The sequence below is a fragment of the Camponotus vicinus genome, unplaced genomic scaffold (genome assembly GCF_025532165.1).
Source record: "Camponotus vicinus isolate PSW18456_S1 unplaced genomic scaffold, iyCamVici1.0 SCAF_11, whole genome shotgun sequence".
Classification (NCBI taxonomy): Eukaryota; Metazoa; Arthropoda; class Insecta; order Hymenoptera; family Formicidae; genus Camponotus; species Camponotus vicinus.
In genome coordinates, this window is record NW_028141947.1 from 15,128,660 (window position 1) to 15,150,441 (window position 21,782).

The following is a 21,782-nucleotide window of genomic DNA, read 5'->3' on the forward strand; positions in this document are numbered from 1 at the left end:
ATGTTGATTCTATCAACATGTAAATTTGACATTATATCACTGACAGGTAGGGAAATAGCAATAAAAGTCAAATGAAAAAAATAATTATGTCTGTATTATTTCCCTTTTAAATGGCAACTATTGCTTGAGAAACTAATAAAGCTAGAATATTTTCAGGCGAAAAGTGAAACAAGTAAAATCACATCTTGGAATCTGCAAAAATTGATCTGCCCGACTACAAAGGAACTAAATATTTATTTAAGTATTCAAATATCCCGCTTAAACAAAGATGAACAATATAATGCCCAACTGTTATTACTTATACATTTGAATTGTGACAGAAATATCTATATGTATTATTCTTTTTATTATATAATACAAATATATACAATGTTTTAATATCATATTATCAATCACTCATGATAATAGAGCGTTCTTCTACAAATTTGATAGAGAAATGGCGACTTATTTAAAGTATATAAAATATATATACACACATATACATACTATTATTATATATTATAAATATTATACATATATATAGTACGTATATTATATATACATGTACGTATATAATGTACTTAATATATAATACATAAAATATACATATAAACTATATTATATAGTTTATATATGTATATAGTGTGTACATATAAACTATATAATATATACATATAGTGTGTATATATATGTAAAGAAAATAATAATTATTTACAATATAACATTATAATTAATAGGAATGATAATAAATAAAGATTGCATGATTTTTTGTGCATATGAATTATATACTTGATAATGTGGAAATATTAATTATCTATATTATCCTTATAAAGATATTTTTCAAATATAAACAAATATAACTGCTCTTTTATCTCTTTTATTTTTTACAAAATGTGTATGTACAACTTAATAAGTTGCACTTTAATATTTTGTTAAATAGAAACTAAGAGACTTTCTTTATTCTTCTTTTAACAAAACATAGTAGAATATTTTTCTTATAATCCTATTAATGTATAAATGCTGCCCATTTCAGGAAATGTACTTTTCATACTTTTCAAGACGGAGTGTGAATAAGAATCTTGCATATATGTATATGCATATATATATATATGCATATAACAATATCAAGTATTACATATATATATAACTTTATCAATATAATCTTTTCAAGTATTGTTTGTTATCTAGCAGAATAATTCTGCTTAATTAGGTACACATTAGCATATTTCATCACATATATTGCACAAGTATATATAAACAAAAAATTATTTTTTGATATGAATAAACAGAATTTGCTTTTAAACAAATTAATTTTTATTTATTAATAGCGATTAAACAAATTAAGAGATTTTAAATAAATAATATTAATCTCAAAAATGCTATTTTTTACATAAAAAATAATATTATTTCATATTTGATATCGTTTATTTCTCGTCGATTAAATTTTCTTTGTGCATATCTTCAAAAAAATAACATTACTGCAACGAAAAGATTTAATTATTTAGTTTCTTGATTTAAATGTCAAACATATAAGTTTAGCACAGAAAATGTTCTATTTAATACATCTTTATTAAAAAAAAAATATACACGGAATAATTCATTACTTAAGACTTCTTTTGTAAATGATATGATGACAAAAGTATACTTTGTATTTTAACTTTCTAAATTAAGGGTCTCTTAAAAGATTTTAAATCTTATTTTATCAAAACGTAATATAACTTTAATAGAAAATTATATGAAAAAAATACTGTATTGCTCTAAATCTATAAATAAATTAATAAATTTTATGTTTAAGTCAGTCAACCAATTTTTTTGTAACAAGGTAAAAAAAAATTTCAAATAATAATTCTTTTCTATTATTTCTTATATAAAGAATATAAAATATACTTGTATATTTATATATACTATGCAAGTATATTCACATAAGCACATTTTCGTATATTCTTTATATAAAAAATGTCACGCGTATATAATAATTTTACTTAAACTCTATATCACGGTCATTTTCTTTCGATGATTAAGACAATGTGTCATGGTCAGTGGCAATACAGTAATCGATTTGAATGTGAAAATAATAATAATAATAAAAAAGAAGCGCGATTGCACACGTGAAATAGGCCAAATGCGTCCACAGTTACCTGTTTGATAAATGCTTAAGGGGACCGAGACTTAAAATAGAGGTAGCACCAAGCGCACCTAGATTACAGGTACTCGAGTTTCTTGCACCGTCTATCGTGATGATCGGCAAACCGAAATAACCGCCAGTTTGAGCGCTCAATTGCGACAATGGTATGTAGCTTTGAATGCCCAAATTTGATAAGCGGTTTAACACATGCGGCGATTTTAAATCCACGACTGGTAGAGCCAATTCCGCGCCTCCATTTTGTGCCACAGTGTCGACTTCCTTGTGATAAGCTTGTTTGTGCGTTGTCAACGCTTGAACTGTAGGATATTGAGCAGGACAGAGGTTGCACCTTAAGAAAGAGAAAAAAAAATTGTATCCATTCTGTTATCGTTCTTCAAAAAAACAAAAGAAAACAAAGAGATAATTTAACTTACCTATGAAGTAATTTGCTAGTCGTTCGATGAGTTGCCATATGTTGTGTCAACATATCTTGATTTTGAAAATTTTTATCACATACCTGACACGTTAATAACGCTCTGGAAAATGCGAATATAGTATGATCATGATCTGTATATACATATAATCACTAATAATTGTTTGTTATTAGTTAATGATGAAGAACAATAAGCAACTTTTACCTGGGTGGACGACCACGTCTAACAACTGGCATTTGTGGTGGAGTGTCCTGCGTAAGATCTACGGTTGGTGGTCTCGGCGGTCGTTCAATTTGTTCATTAACCGGTGATTTGTTCTGCTTGTTTTGCGGAACAGCAAATTGCCCTTGCTCCTGCTGCTTTCTTTGTGAACTAGTTGGTATGATAGAAATAGCAGAATTCAGATTGAGCGCTGTAACATTTAAAGGCTGCTGTGAAGGTGGTGGCCGCTGCTGCTGCTGAGAGGATATCTGCTGTTTGCTTTGTTCACTTGTTTTATTTTTATTTGCAGCTGGAGTAACTGTTATACCTCGAGCCGCGAGGACATTCGCCACTGCCTTAGCGTCGGATTTCTTTCCCCCCGGATTTGACGTGTTCTGGACTTGAGCTGGGGTTGAACCTTTGGATTAGTAAAATACGGCACTCTTTATTTTATTGTAATGCACCCCTTCTGTGAATATAGTGATTCTCATTAAAAAATCTATATATATCTAAAGAAAAATGGAACATATATATGTGCAGTCAAATAAAGTTAATAGAAAAACTTTGTAAAACAAATATTAAAAATTTTTTAAATTGTACAAATATAATGCAAACGTAAATTTTGCAAAAACACAAAATCAAACACAAATCAAAGTATTGTGGGGTAAAATTATAAAAAATTAAATTTCATAGAAGAGGTACTTTACTTTATAAGAATCGCGCGACATATAAAAAAATATAAACAGTAATAAAACTTAAAGAAAACGATCAATTATAGTCACAGAGAAAGATTCTTCATTGATGATAAATTTAATAATTGGTAAATTTAAACTTACCAGGTTGTCGAACACTTAGAGTAATTGAATCTGTGAGATGTATCGTGGAATCATTTCTATTGGCTTGTTGGGTGGTAGCTCCTTGAACATTTTGAATAACGGGTAATCCGTCGTTTCTCTTTTGTTGCGCTATGACATGACAGTCCGCGTCCTCGTTTCTATCGGGTAATAGAACATCCATACGCCTTTGCTTCGCGGAGTTATTTTGCGGTTGAACTTGCATACTAGATTGTTGCATGGGTCTCTTCATACGTTGACGAGGAACTGAACCAGCCTGCGGTAACCGTGGTGCTCTAAAAGTTAAAAGTAATCAAATAATTCGGATACATGTGTACATATAATATGTTGAGTTTGTATTTACCTGCTGTTTTGAGGAACAGATGTCGATGGTGGATATCGTCCACCACGCGGAATTTGCTGAGGCAATTGTGGATGCATCTGCGGAGGAGGTGCGGCTATCGGAGGATATGGACCCGGTCCATATTGATACAAGTGCGCCATGTGCGGAGGATAGTGTATACCCTGTGGACCGGGTACTCTATACAAGGGCGGTCGACCCGGTGGCTGTACAAAATAGTTTGGTCCGGGTATCATCGTGTTTGCGCCTGGAGGAAGACTAGGAGGCATTTGCGCTTGTGGAAGAGGCATACGCTGCACCTGCTGGGCCAATTGCTGCACAGGTGGTGGTAGCTGCTCAAAGTTTACCGGCGGTATTTGCATTTGCTGACCTGGAGCGCTAGCCGTCGTTGGCGCAGTCGCGTTAAATGTTGGCGAATTAGTCTGATGTGGTGACGTTAATGGCGAATTTCTACTGAGCTGCTGCTGTTGTGAACTGTTCGTTGATGGTGCATCTACAGAGGTGGCATGAGGCGAGTGCGACGTTTGACTCAAATGCGGCGAATTCTGATTCACATGTGGCGAGTTTGATAATTGATTATGAGGAGACAATTGGCTCACATTTGGCGAAAGTGGGGTACCATGCGCCTGTGCCCGATGCATCGATATCTCCATTGCCGAATGGAAGATGAGATTAGAGCATTCCGGAATATTGCACTGATAATGACCAGCTTTACTACGATGTTCATCTAAATGCGCAATATCTTTAAACTTCTCATTGCAGATGCGACACGTACTGACAGTCTCCGCTAGTTTCTCAAGGGGAACGTACTCGGATGTCTCGCCAGATAAATTGTTCGCTAAAGAAACCTCGTTCGTGTTACGTCTCTGATGCTCCATCAGAAAGTTGTGCAAGAGTGATCCAGTGTTTTCCATGTTGGAGTCACCACCAGTATCTCCCTGTTGCTCGCCATCTTCTTTATTAAGATCCTCATTGCTTTTGCTGGACAAGTCGGTAGATAATTGATTCCAATTAAAACCTTGTGCTTGCTGCTCAGTCGAGTCTCTGCTTTTATTTTCACTGTCGCATACCGGAGCGCGTTCTGTCGAATGATTGGGAAATGTGGAAGACTTTGGAATAATGCTGATGGAAGGATTCTGCCCTAGAGTGTGTATCATATCGGAATCATGGTTTCTATCATCTTCTTCCTCAGCAGACGAATTCTCGATCAATTGATTTGTTGATCTAGAACTAAAAAAATTTATGAATGAAATATTGACTAATCAAAATGTAAACGTTCGCGTATAAATCGCGCGTAAATAAGCTATAACATTTGTAATATAAAAATTGGAAAATTTATCAAGAAGAAATTTTACATTAAAATAACCAAATTCTTTTCTGATCCTGACATTCTCATCTGAAATGTTTGCTTCTGCATTATCCGATGTTATAATCTATTAACTTACTTTGACTGCTCTCCAAGTTTTTTCAAATTTTCAATAGTTTCTCTACAAGTTGCTTCTAAAGCATCTGGCTCCTCATGATCTTCGGGTTCTGACAGCCTTTTCTCAGAATTGTCATAATTATCGCTACTTTGTATATCATCAACATTTTGATCTTCTTTTTCGGATGGATTTGCCATATCACTTCCTACACCAGAATCACCCTCGTTAACATCTATGGATGGTCTTTCATTCTCCTCCAAAGGATTATGATCTTCTGCATCAAATTTAATGTTGTCATAATCATCCTGTAAACAAAACTGCTGTAAAAAAACAAACAAAATTTCAACTTTAGCACTAACAAAACAACTCACTTGTTGATCCACCATCACGTTTTCAAAAGGTTCATTAACAGAACCTTTCGCTGCTTTATTATTTCTTTGATCATTCTCTTTAGCACCTGCCACGTCTCTTTGTTGATGATTCTTGATAACTGAACTAAAATTACTATTGACAACGGTAAAATCTTCCGACTCTGAAGATGTCTTCTTCAACGTAAGCTTCAAAGACTCGGTTATATTCTGCTTCTTCAGAGTAAGTTTCAGCAGACCCTTCTTCTCAGGATCCAGCCAGTACGTATCTTCGCTCTGCTTCCTCACCTTCGCTACTTTTGGACTGGTCACTCTCCTGAGGACAATACGAGGTTTCCTCAGGTGAGTGTGAATATGGACACGTAGCAGTTTCTTGGAAGCAAATTGCTGGCCGCAAATCCCGCAATCCAGCAGTAAATACTGATCGTTCAAGCTGTCATCCGGCGAGCTGGGAGTGCCCGCGCACTTGTCTAAAACAGAACGCATGGATGCTATCATTTACACCTCTCTCGTTCCAAGTAGGTTACATACTGTCCGAAATCGCCGTATCGCGCGCATGCATTACACACGCGCGTGGCGTTACGTACTGTACGTGTAAGTTTGTTTGGTGCGCAGAAGTTACATAGTTCTACACGGGGCGGTAAAGAGGGGGAGAGAAAATATAGACGCGCGATAGAAGGAGAGAGAGCGAGGGAGAAAGAGAAAGGGAGAGTCAAAGCAAAGAATCGCAAACAAGGTACCAACATCAAATGCCGATGGGGGACGTCCTTGCTCATCGATACAATCCGTTAAAACGTCGAGTCACCCGCCTTTTGCCGCGTTTTCTTTCACCTCTGTCAAAAGCGTTCTCACGACGATGACACTCGGCACGACCGAAGTGCGCGAGCGCGCGCGTTCCTCGACTCGTCCTCGCGCACACGTTACACGCAACGGAGAAAAGAGAGAGAGAGGCACGTTACATCGGCGATGGTACGTATATGTATATATATATGTTTGTATATATATATCACGTATATTTACATACGATATGTAAACAAAGCCATGCGCGCGATTTTGCCTCACTCTCGGTAACGGTTACGCAAAATGGTAGGTACCCTCGAGGAAAACAATTGCCTCTCGCCGATGAGTTGAAAACGCAACTCGCCAATCAATACGCGGCCAAAGCGCACGTCACATTGGCCGCTTTCGGCGCGCGATTTCCCGCCACCGATTGGTCCACCGCGATGCGTTCCCTCGCGATAGCTCGGCGAGTCGCGGAAGCGCAAAAAAAGCGCTCTGATTTCCTCGGCACCGACTTTGATCGGATCTGAATTACCTTAGGGAGGTCTCCGTTTCTAATATAACTTGAGGAAAAGATCAAAGAGAATTAGAAACGATCGAACGAAACTTCGTCGAGAGATGAAAGAAAGGTCTCGAGGTCGCGAGATTTATTTTGGAAGGGAAAAAACTTCGCGGGAAACAAGAAGAACAGGTGACGAGGAAGAACGCTTTGATGGGAAGAATGGCGGATCTCTCGTTAAGTACGAAAGTTTGGAGTTCGTCGACGACCGAGAATATATGTCAGCGGAGTATCGTAGGCATTAAAGGTGAGTTGCGAGGTGGAATGTGTCATTATATGTTACACGACGTTATCGCGCGCGAAACGATTGCACGCGCTTCTTGACGCGCGCCGCGTGTTTACGAATTCCTAACCTGTAGGTGACACGAGCTTGTGCAGCTTGTATTAACGCCACAAGAGTCGAGAGAATTTTTTCATTGTTTTCAATTAATTTTCGCATATTTATTCCTATATACACGTAATCACAAAGGTGCTAATAATAATTATTGAGATATTCAACGCACGAATATATTTACAAAAATATATCTATATTTTGATAATTATTATCAATTTGATTGTGTACAAGAATAACATTGAAAAAAATAAGATATTAAAAAAAAGCGCATGAATAAATAATATACAATATTGTAATAATATTGTAATAATATTCAACACTGTATTTGAATTACTTATTTATATGTTTTTCTTATGCAAATTTACAGAACATAAAAGAAATCTATATTTTGATAATTATTATCAACTTTGATTTGCATAAAAGAATAATATTGAAAGAAAACAAGCTCAAACAAAGATTGAGAAAAAAAGCGCACGAGTAAATAATATCCAATGCTATAATTCATGTATGTGTTTTGTTTTTATTTATGTTTTTTTTTCTTATGCAAATTTACAAAATAGAATTAGAAGAAAATATGTGTGTGGCGAATAAAAAAAAAGAAATACTCATTTGTACAAAGCAATAGAACTGCCGAATCAATATTAATTAGAATTTATTATGAAATTTATAATAATTCTCAAAATAACGCAGTAACTAGCATACATATGAGTATTATAAAATATATATTAGAAAATCGAGAACATATAGAATGTTATAAAAAAAAAATATGTTATCAAAATTTGAAGAAGTAATTATTTGCTCATTGTGTCAAGAAATGACAAGTAATTATATAATTCAGACTTTTAAGACAAATAATCTTGATATATATCATGGTAGAGAAATATTAAAATATTTATGAGATAAGAAACAAAAACAAAGTTGGAAATAGATGAATATTATATAATATATAGATTCAATGTGGAATTTAATCTTTAAGGAAAAAGCAGCAATAATGTTGCCAATATAATCAGCTGATTTGTTTTTTTAATTTTAAATTTGTTTTTCAATCAAATTTTTATGACACTTTTTTCCTGTATAATTAAAACAAAAGACGACATAATTTGTGTAAGAAGATAGAGAGCATACTCTCTAGTAGATATATCAATATCTCGGTAGAGACATTAAAATATTTATTAGATGAAAGACAAAAACTAAGTTGAAAATAGATGAATATTACATAATATACAGATTCAATGTAGAATTTAATCTTCACAAAAAAGCAGCAATAATATTACCAACATAATTAGCTGATTTGTTTTTATAATTTTAAATTTGTTTTTCAATCAAATTTTTATGAAACTTTTTTCCTGTATAATTAAAAAAAAAGACGACATATGTAAGAAGATAAAGAGCATACTAATATATCTAGGCAAATTAATATATCTAAATTACTTTGCACTCAACATTTTTTTAAAGAATTATCCAAGATCTATGACACATAAAAAAATAATTCTATATTTAGTTTACACACAGTTTACTTGGAATTAATATTAATCTATGTTACACCTGATTATTGTCGTACAAACACATACCGAAATTTTGTAACAGCTCCACAGCGTCGTCCTTACAGATTTTATTTCGTGCAGAAAATTTAAATCTTTCAAAATCGTGATCCAACGGACTATTCATTTCCAATCTGCAAACAAACAATACCAGAAATTTTAATAAAAGACAGGCGGAAAATTGCGTTTGTTTCAACATCGTTATATTCTATTCACGCAGCTTCATTGATTAGGCACAAACAAGCAAACAATTATTTCATATTTACATAACTTGCAATTCTCTTCCTTATTCTTCGCACATAAATTTATATTAGTTGCAACATGCGTTATACTTACAGGCATTGTTATTAACAATGCGGATTGTCAACATCGGCTTATTCTTAGTTGAAATTCCGCTGAACGTTGATCGGCAACACAATATCGTATTACTATGAAATGTAATTTACCGAATCGTAATTTTTACCGAAACAACTCGGAGTCTCTCTCTTTCTCTCTCTCGATCGACTCTCGAGTCAAGAGCGAATGCCTGCTACTTTTCTAATCACGACGGATTTAAACACGCAAGATCAGAACAGGAGATGTTGATTGCGATATTACATGACAACACACCGGCAACTTGGCATTGCATTAAATCGGTAAACTCACTGTTCAGCGGTAGGTAAAATCAATTAAACACGCGCGCTTCTTGGCGCGCATAAGCGATATAGGCGGGGGAAATCGGTTCCCTTATCTCGCAGATTACGAGTGCGTGTATGCGTACGGCCTCCTTTTCTTTTATATTTTGCGCGAGAGTAACTGGACACGTTGTAGTAGTCGATCCCTTCTGTTGTCGATTTTATGATCGCGTGGGTACAATCGTACTCCCGCGCTTCCCTCGGGGAGAGGCTTTCTCTTATATACGATTAAACATGGCTGACAATATTATGGCTTGATCACTGTTGGTCGCTCATGTGTACGCAGTAATACTACACTCGTCGAATTGTACTTTGATTTCAGCCAAATTCTCAACGGTTAAATGCGCAATCTCCGGTGGTGGCCGCGGTTTGCGATCCGTCGTCCTACTAGCCGCGTCTAATCTCAATTTATTATTAGTACATGGTGTATATGTATATCTCGAGTTGCTAATATGGCGGCGACGAAAGACGCGGGCGCGCGCGAGCGGCAGGATAATCAACTCGGTGTGAATCGTGCCGAACTGTTGAGGCACCGAACGGTTCAGCGACGAGTTCAGAATGTTCAGATGCGCTGTCTTGTAAGACCGCGCTCGCGCGCGCGCGCGCGCGCGCGCGAGCGAGCAAGCGAGCGGGCGGGCGAGCGAGCGAGCGAGCGAGATCGTGGGGTAACCAGCCTGTCGTCCGCTGTTGTAGACGGCGGGATTATTGCTTCCCCTCCTCCTCTCTTCTATCTCCCTCTATTTGTTTCCTGCCCCTTCTCTTTCTCTTGCTCTCTTGCACTCTCCCCTTTGCCTTGCCCCCTGTCATTTCTCTTGGTATGGCTCTCGGCGATTGGAGGATCGCTGTGTACTTGATGTATGTTGTATACTTACACATGCGAGGTGTGCGTGTATGTATATTTTCTTTACGTGGAACCCAGCAAGTATAAAAAAATATTATATTGAATGCGGATAAAGGATAGCGAATAAAAGAAGATGAAGCGAAGAGAGAGAGAGAGAGAGAGAGAGAGGGAGAGAAGCGCAACGGGAGAAAGCGGTTGTGGAAAGAGTTCGAATTGAAATTAAGTCAACCTAATATGCGCTCAAATGCGAGTGGGGGACCAATGGTCGCAGCGATCGCTCGCGACGCAAGCGCAGTACGCTAAATTATCCCATGTCCCTCGTCTTCCTCTCCTTCCTCCCTTCCGTGTTTCTCTGCTGCTTTTCCTACCATTCTCCTCTTCCTCTCTCTCTCTCTCTCTCTCTCTCTCTCTCTCTCTCTCTCTCTCTCTCTCTCTCTTTGTCATCCTTTCCTATCAAGTTTCCCCTCACTCTTCCTCATTTCTTTCTTTTTCTTTCTTACTCGCACTCGCTCTTCCAAATACCGTAGCTTTCGACCAAATCCCTCATTCCATACAATTTCCCAGCGAAATCGTCAACGCCAGCTATCCAATTGCCACCTGTCATCCATTGTACTTAAAAGCACTGCCGACATTTATATCCATAATTTTGCGACGGTTCTTCTGGTTCTATAGGAATTGAAGCGATTTGTTTCCTCTCCGATATATCACATAGCCATTGTGAACTCTATACACGTATATTGATCGCCGTAGTTGTACTACAAAAATCAAACACAATCTGAACAACTCTTCAAGCTATTTCAGAGATACTCATGATAAACTTATTATACTTTATATCCTATCGTAATTGAATTTTTCACTGTTAGCTCGATTTTGTAAAGTTTATTACGTCTTAAAACATAACTCTTCCGTTCTCAGCAACATCCTGATTTAAGTTGCTATTCAAGTGAAATATACTATATTGTAGAATACTATAGTATATTATAGAATGCTATAGTATATTATAGAATACTATTGTAAATTCTTATAAACGTATTGTAATATTTCTGTATTTAATTATATATTATTTTTTAACGTCAAAAAAGTTAAGAAAATTGAACAAATCAATCATCAATTTATTACAATTAATAACATGTAGCATATATCACATAATATTATCAACGTGACACGCATCATTTAATTTTACATACGCTTGTGAAAAAGAGAGCACAAATGATATTTTTAAATCTTATAATTTTTTAAGAAAACTATAATGCTTGAATAGTACAATTGCATCTCAAATAACCGGTTTGGCTAACGTAGTTCACACAAGTGAGGCGTGGCTGGCAATGGAGGTCGATGAGGACGAATATAGTAGGGGAAACTTAACGGAACATGTCGAAAACGGCCGAATCTGCCGAGTCTATTGATCGTAACGGATTTCGGTCCTGAGATATTCGAATAGCACAATAGCCGGGGATTCTATATTTAGCCGTCAGCAAAACTCTACTTGGTAGATTTAAATGGAAAGCCCCAGAACAAGCAAATAGAATGGTCGTCTCGCATTCAACATTTGTATGCTTCAGGCATAAGAAAAGTAGCGAGTTTGTAAACTAGTTGAAAACGAGTATATTTTTAGAGTTATGGTTGATTTACCTTGAAAGTAGTAGTTGTCGTTAATCGAGGAATTCTACTTGTAATATGAAAAAAATCTTACACGCAATATGAAAGAACCTTACCACATAATAAATAAACTCCGATGATGTCATCACTTATAATGAATAGCAATCAAAGAAGAATGGAGCCCCAGCCAAAGGCCACGACGTTCTACTTATTTAGATTGGTGGTCAATCGCATGAAAAAGTTGTTAGCGCTGTATTTACATTTTATACTTTACGTTACGACGATATATGAAACTTGCATCACTATGTTGCACATTGATGAAAATTAATATAATGGTAAATATCTCTATTAAAGCGTAATTAGCGAGCCAGCTGTAATTGCATCGATTCTATCCTGTAAAGCTGCAAGCTGCATGCAATTGGATGGTTAAATATGCATCCGGCTGCCGCCGGTATTCACATTCCGCGAAATACTTGACTATCGATTCCTCTCATTTCCCACCCTCGCCTATATAACTCCCCCATTCTACGGTTAGAAACTTCGTACTAGTATGCGCAATGACCGTGTTAGTTGACGCAGAGAGGGTAATCCCTTTCATGGAGCAGGCAAGATTACCACAATGTAATAGCAGCGTAACTTGGGTACGGAAATGGCGAGAGTGAGACAAGAAAGAGAGAGAGAGAGAAGATGGAAGAGAAGAGGATGAGAATGAAAGAGAAAGAAAGACGTCCTGTGACGTACATTGACCCATCGTTCCCTCCTATTGCCTCCCCTCAAGTCCAGTTTTATTACGAGTTGCGCACAACTTTCTAAGCTCAATTCCCTCCTGATGAGTTTTGTTCAAGTTATGTCACTCGTTTAGAGAGGAGAAACGGAAGTGATGAAAAAAGCTGCGGGTTCTTGAAGCTAGTGCTTCGTTAGTCGGAGCGGCAGTCTTATAACTTATTCGAGCTTACTGTGTGCGAAAGCACTCCGATCCGGTTTCACGTCCCGGCACAAAAATTTCGAAACCTCTTCTTTTTATTTTCGTTGCTGCGCACGTTCTGCGCACGTTCTGCGCACGATCCATCCTATAACGAGTTACATAATATTTCGCATTTTTTACATGGTAGTAATTATATCGTGGTAAATTTTTAATGCATTTAGACAACGATATCAAATCGATAATAATGCATTTATAAACATAACAATCGACGAATTCGACCTGCAAGCCAATTAAAATTTATTAAATTTTTTCTTGTTTTGCATTTATATATCGGAAGAGAATATTATATTTTATCATTTTATGCAAAAAACTACTCGCAATATTTGTTTTATTGCATCGCAATAAAATAATATTAATAATCTATTACATATATATATGCAAAATAATATATTTCTTGCAATTAAAGAATCATGTTATGTCAAAAATATGCGTATCCATTATCCATATTTGCAATATGATATGTGCATATCGTATTCCCGTATGTTTTGCGAGACAATCACGTGTTTCAGTATAACATATAGCCGCATGTAAATCTGTATAGCCAACGCGAATGTAATAATCGAGTAACAAGCCCAATATTATTCAACGCTGACGTGAGTTAATGCGTTTGTAGAAAACGCAATAAAAAATAATAGCCTTCCCTTTCTCTCTCTTTTTCTCTCTCTCTCCTTCTCTCTCCCTCTCTCTCATCTACGACCCCGCTACTCCTGCTGCTACAGAGGGTAAAGGCGAAATAGCACTGGAAATTTCCACGCTCGTACTGCGCCTGTGCGTCGCTGTGTTGCTGGTCAATCGGTCGCCGCTGTTGCTGGTGCGCTTGCTTGCCCTCACCTCACTCTGCGTGACAGAATATCAGAAACTACTAGACTCGACAGAGAGAGAGAAGCTTGGAAATGCAGCGGGGGATACTCATCTATTCGTCCCGCACCCCCTCTACCTCCTCTTCCATTTCCGTCTACCCCAGAGATGTCTATTCTCTCTCACATATCTACCTAAAAGAACTTCTATATATTTATCCATACCAATAAACTTGCGACTCGCTTTGAGTCGATCCCTCTACCTTTGTTCTTTTTTTCTTCCTTATCCCTCTTTTTCACGGACACAACGATTCTTTTTGTCTACGTTCCTGCTTTCCTCATTTTTTTTATCATTGCTTTATAGCCGCACACAGCTGTAAAGATACAATGGTATCTATTAGTGAGCGCTATTTCATCTACCTACCGATGGCTTTAGACCTTTTTACGTTTTCTGAATATCACTTTTCAATAGAATACTTTGAACAATTGTTATTTCTCACAAAGAAATTGTGAAAATTATTGTGAATAACTTTTTGTATTGAGAATATATAATAAATTATGCACAAATAGTTTACAACAAAATTTTTGTTTTTTTATCTTTATGTTCTTCCTACATTTTAAACTTGATATATAATGCATTATTTTGTTTATTTTTATTTGTGATGAGTTAGTTATCAAAAAAGATGCAAATTGTTCAAACTCTAAACAATTTTCTTTGACAAGTTTTTTTCTTGTATAAGAAGTGATAGTTTATTACTCAAAGGCAATTGATATTCTAAGAATATATGATTGATTAGATCATCAGCAATGCGGTCGTGATATTTTCTCTCGTGGCGCGGTTAATTCGCAGTTTGACCTCGTTTGTTGACCTCACTGGTTGCTAAGCACTAGTGCACGGAGCAAGGGAGGAGAAGGGGTTAAGCTTTTGCGACGTTGCCAAATTGTTCGCGAACGAACCAACCAACACAACGCAATCAACCAACCAGCCAACCATCCAGTCAGCCAGTCAGCCAGTAAACCGACAGTTTAATGCGTTGAAAATTCTTAGCATCGTGAACAGGATAATCGGTCAATTATACACAAAACCGACCTAATTAATCTGCTAATTAAATACAACTGATAGTTGTCTCTTCTTTGATGTTTTCTTTTTTTCATATTTAAAAGTTACACATTCATATTACACACACACACACACACACATATATAATTTATAATTTATAATTAAATATATATTTCTTATAAATAACACATTCCTGGAAATGTTGACATTTTACTTTGATGAATACATTAATATATTTAAAATTTTAGCATTTCTTTTTACTGACATATAGAAGTAATTTTATCATCGAAAAAATTATATTATAAAAAGGAAATAAAAGAATACAACTAAACAAGATTTTATAATCTTACTATATTCCCTCCTCTCTTTTTTTATTTTTCTCCTTTTTTCCAATATTTCATAAAAGTATTTTTCGTACAAAAAAATGTAGAAATGTTCGAATGAGAAAGATGAACTTTTATATTTTCAGATAATAAAACGCAGCTAGTTTCGTCGGATTCTGCTGTTTCCCCTCTCTCCTTTCTGCTCAAATTAGAATCACAAAACTATATATGATGTAATGCGATATGAATTATTCCTATTATATAATTAAAACAGCCAAGCACATAATATGCATTTATAATTGATATATGTTATGTTAACCTGTTATTAGTTACATTTACTATGTTTGCGTAATCAATAACTAATTTTAAATGATTTACATATAAAATGGTAAATTATTTTTAGCGCGGATAAAATATAGAAAATAGTCCATTTCTCTCTCTCTCTCTCATACTTGCTTGACTTATACATTATACATACATCGATAAATCAAATATCTCACTATTTTCTCTCGATATGATCATAAGTTCATAATTATAAAATCGTATATATAATCTCTTTTACTTTATTATTTGATTTTATTTATGATTTTATGATTTGTTACTGTTCCATCTCAAATTACTAATTATACTGGATAATTTTTTTTTTATACAGATTAATATCTTTCATACTTGATTAAAATATGTATTATTATAATTTCATAATTATGTTGCAATACATAGATACATATTTTTCATGTTGAAGTATAACTTCAGTTACTTTTTCATAGTATTTCTATCGAATAACGTTTTTTTCCAATATGTTCAGTACTTAACTAATAGTAATTAGCTAATATGTTTAACTTCTTCTTGCTCTTACATCATTTTTCTTCTTTCGTACAAATTTTATGTTTTCAGCAATAAATTTATTTTTGTAATCTTATGAAAAATCTTTATATTATTCTGTCAAATATATTTTATGTTCTAAAATTTTGTCGCACAAAAAGATAGTAAGTTATTTTTAGCTCGCGTTTATACATATTTATCTATTATACATTTATTCTATTATATATTGTATTGGGAAAAATAAATTTTTGCATATCATGTAATCACATGTTTTTGACACACAAATTCTTGACATAAATGCGTAAATGATGAAGTCAAGATGAATGAAATGTATGAGATTATATCTGTGTTGTATCTGAAGTTATATTTTTATATAAATGCAATTATATAACTACTCAAAAATATGTAAAAATAATAATTTACTATTGAAATTTATAAAAAAGTACATATATCAAATTCTTTAAGTTGTTTGTATAACACATTCAAAGTACATGAAAATAAAAGAGTTCATACATATCTTTCTCAAGAAGAATACATGTTTCTCAATGAGTTTGACATACTTACAATTTTTTTTTACAATATTGAAATACAACATTACTTTGATATATTAATTACTTTTAAATGATAAGTGGTTTTTCTTAATGCACAAAATTATGATTTTACATTTACAAAATTATATTTTTCAATTGTTCACACACAGTGGTTTTTTTTCCTTCATGTTTTTCTCACTTGCAGAAGATATACAAAAACTTATAAAATATTTACCTCTGCGGCTTCAATTATTAACAATCATCGACTTTAATCGACAGTCAACATTGCATTCATATGGCTGATCGTCGACTTTGATCGACTACTATGTTTTTTTCTTTAGTCAATCTGGGCACTTTATTGGGCTAACATTACAATTAGTCTATTAACTCTCGTATACTCGTGCAATTTATCAAGTTAAATAATTGATTGGTTGGACGACTGCTTCATAATATGTAACTGTATACTGTTATTGTTTATAAATTTTTTTGTTTGGGCTTTACTTTATATTATAAATAATTTATAGACAATGTATAATTCATGAAGCGAAAACAATATCATTTTTTAACGTAAAAATGAAAATATCAAGCGAAGATTACTCATCCGAGTCAGAAGCAGAAGAAATAATCAGAGAAAAATGTTCTACTTTAAATATTATGTGATCACATACGAATTTAGAACTGCATATTATATATTCAATAAATTATACATTTTTAATTACACATTCGTAATACTTTATTATAAAACACGCGTTATATGAAAATATCCCGTGCTACACTTGCTCTCGGCTGTCAAGTAATACTACACGGCTGACAAGTGCCTTGCTGAAGAGATTAAGAGAAACTAAACTGAGAGATGTAATCTCTAATCACATGTCGCTTATTTTTTGATGTAATATACGTTAATAGTATTCCATTGAGAATCTCAAAATTATTATTAAGATGTCAAAGGATTTTCATGAGAATTAATGATGTATTTTTCTCCTAATTGGGCGATTTAAAATAAATTAAGGGAGAGATTACACAATCTTTCTGACAATGCGAGTAATAAGAGAATTGGGGAATTTTTTTATATTAATTTGAACGCGTACAAATCTGTATTCATATCTCTCAATTGATAAAAATTATATCAAATATCCGAATAATTAACTTAAAGTAATAATGCTGATGCTAATATCATTAAAAGCTATTGTTAAAGTACATACATGTAACTCTGAATAATATTTTTCTTCTATTACATTTTGACATTTAATTTTATTCATTATTCAACTATTTAAATTACAGAATGAAACAATTATTCGAGTTAAAAATACATACTATAGAAATCAAATAAGTTATTTCAATAACTAAAATAAAGTATGAAATAAAAATAATATTTTTTATTTGAATTATTTTCATCTTAAGTAAATCTAACAAAAATAAATAAAATTATTAATAGAAATTAATAAAACAATTTTTCATTCTGATTTTTAATCATTACATATTTCATCATTAAATATTTCAATCATTAAATATTTAATTACTATTTAATTTAAATATATATCTTATAAATTTTATATATATTGTAAAAATATATCGAGCATGAAACTCAATTTAAGAGTGTAATAAATATCTCATGTATTAAAATATTGACAAAAGCCTAAAAATTATCATCCAAAATTAATGTAATATAATTCACTGGATAATTCTTTGAATAGTTTGAAAGTTATTTTAGCGACTGCATTGTTTATTTTATACAAAATTGTGAATAGTAATATGTATTGATAAATTTAATGAGAAAATAACATATTGTACCAGTCAGATTAAATTTGTTACACGCGTACTTTAAAAGCTTTAATACAGACTATATAAATCTTTATTGAATCAATATTGTTGTCACAACGAGATACTATCAAAGACCGGCAGCCCCGGGGCTCGATTCTGTATACGACTACTGATATCCGGTCTCATAATTATTTTTAACATACCAAAAAATATGCGCAACGGCAAATATTGGTTATCGTCTACAATACAGCCTCTGGGTAAATTTTCATGACCACCAAATGAGCTCGAAAATAATAAAAGATTAATTAATATTATCGACCGTTTTGATTGTGTTGAAGATAATTACAAGAGTTATATTTAAATCATGCGAGCATTTTAGGTCACCCAACTATTGTCTTATTATCGAGAATGAAATCTAAATCTTTTATATGCCTGTTTCAAGAATAATAAAATGAATAATTTATTATACCAAATCATTTTATCATCGACCATGCAAAAATTTTAATTGTTAATTATAGTAGCATGCAGCAAGTTTTTGTCCAGTCATGCTAAAGTCTATAAAACTATCGGTCTTTAATAATATTTCGTCAGTTAGGTATTGATGTTCTTTAAAACTCTTTGGGAATCTTTATGCTTAAGTTTGTACTTTATACCTAGTTTAGTTAACATAAATAATCTCAGATTCAATCGCCAAAAAAAATTACAGAAAAATTTACCTTTCAATTAATATGCAGTAATGAAGATATATAATTAGTGCAATATATTTGTAGACTATCTTTAATTCATTATAAACGGTATCGAAAAACCGCCAATATCGAATCTTGCTGTGCTTCCATCTAGAGCACGCTTCCATAATTACAATCACTGCTATATTTGTGATATCCATTGATATCATCGCGAACGACAACCAGCAAGCTAAATTACCAACAAAGCTATCGAATAACATTGATATTTTTTTCTCTCTGCCAGTTTTAGTGTAATTTTACACCCACAGAAATAATATTCTTCCGTTAATTAAATTCTAACAGTTTTTTAAAAGAGGATTCATTTTTATTGCGTATTGATTGATGCTGATTGTGAGAGCATTGTTTTGTAAACATTGAGTGTCTCAAACAGTTCAATTTTATCGTGACACGTCAATTGTGTGTATTAATAAAAAACTGGTAAAAACAACCTTTCTTTTATGTTTATTATTTTTTTTGTTTTCAAATTAGAAATAAATGTAAATAAAATTTCTTTATTATTTTAGAGATTGTTTTTGATTAATAACTTGTAATGTTTTAAAATATATAATAATACATGTAAATATAATGAAAATATTTCATAAAATTGCACATATTATGATAAGAGCAACATTTGTTATTGAAGAAATTAAATTCCATTATCTAATATAATTATATACAATATTGAAAGGTTTGGTTATAATATAATTAAGGATTCAATTATGGATAATTAAGCCCAGATATAATTGCAGTTACATTTTGAATAAATTGTATAAATTATATGGAAATGTATAATTAAGACTACAATTATATAAATTATAGTTTGCACCATGCACAAACTCTTTTTATACAATATATAGAAGACATTTGGAAGTAGAAAAATCTTGTTACACAATATCGAAAAGAAAATTAAAACAACTATTGTTTATTGTAGATAGATATATCTGAGAGGGAGGTGTTCAAAGTTAATAACGAATGTTTGTCACAAACAAAATATGTTTGGATCATTGCGTAGCAAGTTTCAGACAGTGCAAGAAGGTATATCTGCTAGGTAAAAAAATATTTATATTTGATATACTGCCTGTTTTTATTATACAAATTTAATATAAATAATAGTATCACACAAACCACAAATTATAATTGAGAAAACTATGGCTTGTGTAGAATGAAAGAGATAATATAGTAATATAAGCATAACAAAAATTAAAGATGTTGAATCGTAATTTCAGTATACGAGGCCTGTCAACTGCTGAACATCCAAAGAGCAAAAAGTTTGTCAATGTACGAAATGTAAATTATAATGCAGGTGCAGATTTATTGCACCACTTTCAATTACAGTGGAATGAACTTCATGAGCTTGCAGAAGAAAATACAGGAAAGGCTCAAGCAGCTGATACACTGATATCCTCTATTTATGACAAGTTTGAACATGAATGGAATAGTATTGCGTGTTTAAACAGCACTTTAGCTTATATTCCAAAGATTAATAATGCAATTCAAGATCTTATGGACCAAATAGGTAGCTTTTCAACTTTAAAAATGAATATAACAAGATACAACAAAAATGAAAATCTTTCTAAAACTATTTTTTATTATATTCTCTTAAGGAAATTTACAGGAAATGTTTGAAGAAGTTGAAGGAGCTTTGTATCGATTGGAAGATCTGAACGAAATGTTAGAGTTGCAAAGTAGCCAACTGGATCATAGATTTCAGTTAGCTTTATACAAAGAAAAAAAATTGATAGAGTTAAATGATTTTAAAGGTACTTTATGTAATGTAATGTAATGCATTTGATGTACATATATCTATTTATTATTAAGTTTAAATTGTTTTTTTTAGCAAAACTTGGTAAAGAGCATATTCAGAGAGTCTCTCAACATGAATTAAAACAACAACAAAAATTGAAAGAACGACGGGAGACTTTTGAAGAAGCTTTCAAAGAAGACCTTGAAGAATACAAAGCAACTGGAACTATATCAAGTATATTTTTATTTTTATATTTCAAAAAAAAAATATATATATATAAATCTATTAATTTATCTATTACAAATCTAGAACTGCCAGTTTCTTCACAAGGCCCATCTTTGGACGAAATAGTGTTAGACATCGATTCGAAGATATTTGATGAATTTTTAGAAAATTAGTAATAGAAGAGATATCATGAGTGTGTGTATTATTACAAAATTATGATCTTCATTTCAAGATGAAATTATATGTGATGAAATATAATCTTCAATTACATTTCTTAATAATTAGATATTAAGGCTGTGACTGGGGCAATTCAAGCTTTCTAATATAAAGACTTGTAAAAATGGTGAAAAAATTGTCAAATGAACTCTTCCAGAATCTTGTGCGCATGTCAATGTATGTATATATCAATGCCTACACTGATTTTTAAATTGATTAGAATTTTGTATAATCTTTTTATAGGTATATTTTATCACTATATTAGTATTATATATTGTTCAACGCTTTGATTAAAGAGAATTTTTAGAGATCCTGATAATAAAACTCATATGTATAGATACGAGAAAACAAATTTTGTTAAATTTCCTTATATATTGTATCGTGCAATAAATAAATTGATATCTTAATCATATATTTGCGCAAGTTCTATATTTAGCACAAATTTGATAAAGTTAATTTCGTAAAAGCTTCACATGTATATAGCGCCATACAGTGGAAAATCGTGACACTATGGGCCTGTTCTTTTTAACTGCACTGCTGC

General features: G+C 32.9%; 2 protein-coding genes across 9 annotated transcripts; one reads left to right on the forward strand and one right to left on the reverse strand.

Moving 5' to 3' along the window:
* Nucleotides 1–769: 769 nt before the first annotated feature.
* LOC145961192 (uncharacterized) lies at nt 770–13,152 on the reverse strand. Of its 4 annotated transcripts, none has more exons than XM_083081135.1 (10): nt 13,010–13,152; nt 8,970–9,073; nt 5,729–6,195; nt 5,379–5,662; nt 3,937–5,163; nt 3,576–3,868; nt 3,068–3,145; nt 2,743–2,950; nt 2,539–2,640; nt 770–2,453 (listed from the first exon to the last, which is right to left on the reverse strand). In XM_083081135.1, exons 1-10 carry the CDS (start codon nt 13,120–13,122, stop codon nt 2,114–2,116), a joined length of 3,216 nt encoding a protein of 1,071 aa, XP_082937261.1. In that variant the 5' UTR covers nt 13,123–13,152; the 3' UTR covers nt 770–2,113. The 4 variants fall into 4 exon arrangements, with proteins under 4 accessions (XP_082937261.1, XP_082937260.1, XP_082937259.1 ...); XM_083081134.1 differs by having other exon boundaries at nt 773–2,453; nt 3,068–3,157; nt 13,010–13,147; XM_083081133.1 differs by having other exon boundaries at nt 773–2,453; nt 2,743–3,145; nt 13,010–13,149.
* Dysb (dystrobrevin binding protein dysbindin) lies at nt 6,947–21,653 on the forward strand. Of its 5 annotated transcripts, none has more exons than XM_083081140.1 (7): nt 19,244–19,494; nt 19,988–20,104; nt 20,283–20,334; nt 20,392–20,572; nt 20,661–20,816; nt 20,894–21,034; nt 21,110–21,653. In XM_083081140.1, exons 2-7 carry the CDS (start codon nt 20,049–20,051, stop codon nt 21,196–21,198), a joined length of 675 nt encoding a protein of 224 aa, XP_082937266.1. In that variant the 5' UTR covers nt 19,244–19,494; nt 19,988–20,048; the 3' UTR covers nt 21,199–21,653. The 5 variants fall into 5 exon arrangements, with proteins under 5 accessions (XP_082937265.1, XP_082937266.1, XP_082937263.1 ...); XM_083081137.1 differs by having other exon boundaries at nt 19,246–19,494; nt 20,283–20,572; nt 21,110–21,220; nt 21,311–21,653; XM_083081139.1 differs by lacking the exon at nt 19,244–19,494 and adding an exon at nt 6,947–7,311 and having other exon boundaries at nt 20,283–20,572.
* Nucleotides 21,654–21,782: the final 129 nt, after the last annotated feature.

What these genes read in the sequence shown, in the direction of transcription:
- LOC145961192 (XM_083081132.1), bottom strand. Translation starts at nt 13,122, where the DNA reads ATGGATCGTGCGCAGAACGTGCGCAGAACGTGCGCAGCAACGAAAATA. An exon ending in AAACTTGGAGAGCAGTCAAA is followed by an intron (nt 5,164 to 5,378) that starts GTAAGTTAATAG and finishes AAATTTTTTTAG; the next exon opens with TTCTAGATCAACAAATCAAT. An exon ending in AGACGTGGTCGTCCACCCAG is followed by an intron (nt 2,641 to 2,742) that starts GTAAAAGTTGCT and finishes CGCATTTTCCAG; the next exon opens with AGCGTTATTAACGTGTCAGG.
- Dysb (XM_083081139.1), top strand. Translation starts at nt 20,049, where the DNA reads ATGTTTGGATCATTGCGTAGCAAGTTTCAGACAGTGCAAGAAGGTATA. An exon ending in AGATCTTATGGACCAAATAG is followed by an intron (nt 20,573 to 20,660) that starts GTAGCTTTTCAA and finishes TATTCTCTTAAG; the next exon opens with GAAATTTACAGGAAATGTTT. An exon ending in AGAGTTAAATGATTTTAAAG is followed by an intron (nt 20,817 to 20,893) that starts GTACTTTATGTA and finishes TGTTTTTTTTAG; the next exon opens with CAAAACTTGGTAAAGAGCAT.